This window comes from Otolemur garnettii, unplaced genomic scaffold (assembly GCF_000181295.1).
Source record: "Otolemur garnettii isolate 467f Iridium unplaced genomic scaffold, OtoGar3 scaffold00092, whole genome shotgun sequence".
Taxonomy (NCBI): domain Eukaryota; kingdom Metazoa; phylum Chordata; class Mammalia; order Primates; family Galagidae; genus Otolemur; species Otolemur garnettii.
Genome location: NW_003852487.1, coordinates 3918727 through 3923939, shown reverse-complemented (window position 1 = coordinate 3923939; position 5213 = coordinate 3918727). Strand labels below are relative to the sequence as shown.

General features: G+C 50.0%; 1 protein-coding gene across 3 annotated transcripts in view; it reads right to left on the bottom strand.

The window, feature by feature from the left end:
• The window catches only part of MAD1L1 (mitotic arrest deficient 1 like 1), a 473404-nt gene extending 469403 nt beyond the window's left edge, over positions 1 to 4001 (bottom strand). For 2 of the 3 annotated variants that reach the window (XM_012808713.2, XM_023516517.1), the window contains exons 1-3: positions 3507 to 3901; positions 1620 to 1782; positions 935 to 1094 (exon numbers count right to left, since the gene is read on the bottom strand). In XM_012808713.2, coding sequence (XP_012664167.1) covers positions 935 to 1084 — 150 coding nt within the window. In that variant the 5' untranslated portion in view covers positions 1085 to 1094; positions 1620 to 1782; positions 3507 to 3901. Of the gene's footprint in view, positions 1 to 934; positions 1095 to 1619; positions 1783 to 3506; positions 3902 to 3933 lie in introns of those variants that run through there. The other variant, XM_003795495.3, reaches the window with a different exon arrangement.
• Between the last annotated feature and the right edge of the window lie 1212 nt (positions 4002 to 5213).

Genomic DNA, 5213 nt, shown 5'->3' with positions numbered 1-5213 from the left:
CTAATTCCAGAATAAAAGAAAGTCCTTACTAAGAAAGGGCAGTGAGCAACTTAGTGCTCTAACAATCACACAGTAATTCAATTATTCAACAAATGAATGCATACACACACATTATTTGTTTTACCAAGTGGTACACAACACCTCATTAGGGCTCAGAGAGCAATATGGCTCCAGGCCACTTCCAGGGTAGACGGAGAAGGAAGACACAGGCAGAAAAGCTATGGAGTGAGAGGGGGAAGGGAGGGGGCACTCAGGATAGCTACGGGTGCAGTGACAGGGTCTCAACAAGGCTGAAGACACCATTTCCCTCCTTTGGGGTCCTAATTATCCTGGCCCCAACTGGGACTGAGCCCACAGCTCTTTGGAGCCTGGAGTCCTATAGGAGACCTGACCTCTGTGCAATCGTGTCTATAGTTAAGCACTCACAAGAATTTGGAATGAAGTAAAATATGACTTGTATCAAAGTAAAGATTTATAAATGGCCCTCCACAGTCTGAGACCATGAAATAACCACTGTCCCGGCTCGTGGCCCTAGATCACTCCTGGGCTGACCAGGCACTTCGGTTTATAACACAACCTTCCCATCTTAATACCTAAGGGAAAGTCATGTTGATTGGACAAATTTCAGTGCTGCTGCTTCCAGAAAGTTTGGGTTTGGCTTTCTAATACTATCACTACTGTCTACAAGTTCATTAGTGTTGAACACCAGACCCACTCCTGGGGTGCTAAAAAAAAACCCAGGCCTTTAAGCTAGAACAGTCCAGGGCCTCAAGCTATGCCCAAAATCAGGAGGCCCACAATGAGATCCGTAAGACAACCAGTTCAATTCTAGGCCAACCTAATATTTATCTGCCTCAAGATAGGGAACTGGAACTGGCCCTACTAGAGCCCAGATGTCTATCTAGAGATCCCAATTCTAACACATGCCACTTACCTGCATGCTCTGTTGGTACTGCATCTGCAGAGTACCTGGGGCAGAAATGGAAATATCCAGTCCAGATCCTCCCTCCACTCGCTGAGAAATGAAGTTGTTCAAAGACCTCAGGGTGGATAAAACAGTGGTATTTTCCCCCAGGTCTTCCATGGTCACCTTCCTTTTAAGGGAGACAAAAAAGAGATCAGTCTTTCTATGTGACATCAGCTATACACTCAGTGGAGGAGTTCTAGACAGCCTTGCTCGCCTAATGTGCTTCAGAGCCCTTAAAATATTCCCATGTTGGGCGGCGCCTGTGGCTCTAAGGAGTAGGGCGCTGGCCCTATATGTTCAAACCCAGCCCCGGCCAAAAACTGCAAAAAAAAAAAAAAATTCCCATGTCTATGGCCACGTTCTTCAGCATTAACCAGAAATCCATACTGTCAATTTACCAGAGAAGAAATGGAGGTGTGAAAACACACCACCAAACCTCAACCAAGAGGCCACTGATTGAATCTGACCTGCACACAGAAAGACAAACAGCTCCCAGGAGAAGGCGTTCAGTTGTCAGTGGGCATGTCTCCCACATAAGTTCCATTTAGGGATCTCCCACATAAGTTCCATATCAGAGATCTCCAGAAATGAACCAATAGGATGCAGAGATATAAGATACACAAAAGGGGATTTATTAAGGGAAATGACTCACGTGATTATGGAGGTTGAGAAGCCCCACCACAGGCCGTCTGCACACTTTAGACCCTGGGATGCTGGTAGTGCAGTTCAGTCCAGGCATAAAGGCCTCAGAATCCAGGAAGCCAACAATATAACTCCCAATCTGAAGGGTCACCGAAGTCCAAAGTCCAGCAAGCCTGGAGTAAGGAAAGCAAGAATATATCCCAGCTCTGCAAGATAGGCACAGTGGCCGTTTTTATCTCTGCAGGCCCCCAATAGGTTGGATGGCGCTGGTCACACAGAGAGTAGGTCTCCCCAACCTACTCTACTCAGACTCCCAAGCTAATGTACTCTGCTAACATGCCCACAGACACACCTAAAAATAATCTCCTACCAGGTTTCTAGTCACTTTGACGCCTAACATTAACCATTACCACTACTTGCAAAGAAGTCTGGCCTCTGAGATTAAAGACAAGTTGTACAACAGTGGCAATAAAGATGACAATGATCATAACAATGCTTATTATTGTTATATATTAACGATGGTCCTAATAAGCATTACACTACTATTTTCAATCAAGTACCAAAAAGAAAGGTATCTGACAACCAGACTTCCTGAACTTTAGATTCCTCACCGGTAAGCTGGTGATGAGAGACTCACTTTGGGAAATTTTGAGGATTACAGTCAAGGCCATCAAATCGTCTTCAAATGTAGATGGAGCACATGTTGCTGCATAGTTTGACTAACACTCTGCTTGTAAGTTTATACACAACAGCTCAATGCGCAACAAGGCACTGAATTAGGTCTTATTATTCAGATTTTACAGATGATGAAATTGAGGCTTCAAAACACTACAGAACTGATATTGGAACCTTGGTCTGTCTGTCTCTGAAGGTACCACATCCATGTGTTCCACAAGCCAAGCCAAGAAAGGGCTGAAGACAAGCAGTTGCAGAGAACTTTACATTCCCAAAACCTGCACTGGTCTCTACCAAAAAGGTACGAACTCAGGCAGGATGCATACTGTTTCTCCCTCTAGGACAGTGGTTCTCAACCTGTGGGTCATAACCCACAGGAACCGTATTAAAGGGTTGCAGCATTAGGAAGGATGAGAACCACTGCTCTAGGAGAAGTCTACTCTCACTGATGTCCTCTAAATATTAGTTTGAAAACATCCTCCCCTGCCACAAAGAGGAAAATGTGATATATCTGCCTCTTAATTTCCCATTTAAGCCCTTGTCTTCTCCAGCCACTGTCTGGAAGGGAGGTCAGATGGGGCTCTCACTGCAACACAGCCTGTGGGTGGGGGCTAGAGGGTCTATGAGTCCAAATCCTACCCTTTGCCAAGATCAGACCAAGGCCACACGTTCTAGCCCATAATGGAAAATGGAGCCAATGCTCTTCTGGAGATGTCACTGCATCAGGAATGATGCAGGTAATACACTAGAATGAAAAGACCACCCCACACTCTCAACTACCTGGAACCCTGCGATAAGACACCAGCTCAAACTGCATCCTCTTTACAGGAGCTTCAACCCTTCCAGCAAACCGACCACCAAACCTCGACTGCTGGCAGCAGAATCCCTGGTCCCGTATGCAATGCCTCTCCATTGCCCTGGCTCCTTAACAGCCCCAGAAACCTGAGGAAGCTACCGAAATGACCCCATCCTGCAACACCCCTTCACGCTGCCCCACCAGGCGGCCCGGGACACGAGCACGTCTTGCCTGCTTTCTCCAAACTCCCACCAGACGCGAAGGGCAAGCTGAGAGCGGAACTATCAGATGACGACCACCACGCCCACGACCGCCAGGTGTAGCCCCAGCGACCCGACGCTGTGCCCAGAAAGCAAGAAGCCCGCCCCCACCCCTCACCCCCGGAGACACAGCCACCACCTCCGCGGCTGCAGGCCGGGTGCTCACCTGGAGTCCCCTCCACCCAAGGCTGCTCCACCTGGGTCCCCTTCACCAGAACCACTCGCCAGGGGACGCTCCAGAAAGTCGGGAGAGGGTCCGATCCCGGGCCAGGAAGGAGCAGAGACTTCGCCCAAGGGAGACTGGGGACGCGGGGTCTCGGGGCGAGGGACCTGCGGTGCGACCGACGTCTGAGGCGCGAGGTCTCCGGGAAAAGACGCCGGACCGACCCGCGCCAGAAGGCCAGGCAGGGCCCAGCCCAAGAGGGCGCGAACCAGGGCGCGGGGTCGAAAGCCGCAGGAACTGGGGAGGAGGACAGCGCCGTGCCCGACCTCGGCGTGCAGACCTAACCCAGCCCCTCACCGCCGCCCTGCCCGGGCCCCCGGCACCCCAGTACTCGGGGAGCCTGGACACCTACACTGCTCCAGCTGCTCACCTCTGGCGGCCGCTTGCCGCCGCCGCTCGGATCCTCCGCTCCGCCCGCGGCCGCTTATCGCGAGACATGCGCCTGTGTTCTCGCGAGACCGAGTGTTAGTAAGGAACCGAATCTGTGCGCCGCTGCTGGCCCTGAGAGTTCCACGTGGGTACCCAGTGACGCCCATCCCCGGGAGACCGCGCGCGGAAACAACTTGGAGCCCCAGGCCGGACTGCTGTACAACTCCCCAGTCGGGACCGCTCCCACTAACGCCAATGCCCGTAAAGTGTGGAATAGCAGCGCCCACCGGCGGCCTCTTCAGAACAAACTTTGTTTTCTGAAAATTTTACTACGGTATTTTTTTAAATTTTTTTATTGCGTTCTTTTGCTTTTCTCTGGGCGCACTGGAAATGCAAAGTATTTACGATGCTAGGCAAGTACTCTGCAGCCCTCAGAGCGTGCGTCCCCTGCCTGAGCGCTTCCTCTAGGGCAAAGCACCCAGTGAGCAAAGCACTTAACACTAGTAGGGTAACATTTGCCTGTCCTTCAAGGTGAAGCCTTCTCGCGCGCTTTACTCACTTCTAAATCTTCATCCTCTCCTCCCTTCACTGCCCAACCCCTGGCTTTCCTCTAACAAGATGCTGGTCCCCACGGTCTGCACCAAATTTTCCTCCTTCCGTAAGGCAAGACTTACAGGTTTGTGTGCCCCGGGAATGAAATAGGGAGAAAAACGTACTGGAAAGAGGGCAGGTGGTTGTCTGGACTTAACTACCTGATTGCAACCAAAAATAAAATGAAAAATAAAAATACCTCATCCACAGCTTAGTTTAGGGAATGGGACTAAGCCCCAGGACCCTAATGGAGATACTTGGCTATCTAGTCTCTCCCCTACTGGTCCTTGGAATTTAATCACAGTTACAGTCAATAAGTTCGAGGGATAACTACAGTTCCCGGAAATGGCTTTGAAAAAACCAGTTAGGTTTTTTTCTTTATTAAATCATAGCTGTGTACAATGCACTGGTTTTATATACAATTTGAAATACAACAAACTGGTTAACATAGCCTTCACCGCATGGAAGGGCCAGGCGCGGTAGCTCAGGTCTATAATTCTAGCACTCTGGGAGGCAGAGGTGGGTGGATTGCCTGAGCTTATGAATTCAAGACCAGCCTAAGCAAGAGCAAGACCCCATCTCTAACAATAGTCGGGCATTGTGACAGGCGCCTGTAGTCCCAGCTACTTGGGAGGCTGAGGCAAGAAAATCGCTTGAGCCCAGAAGTTTGAGGTTGCTGTGAACTATGAC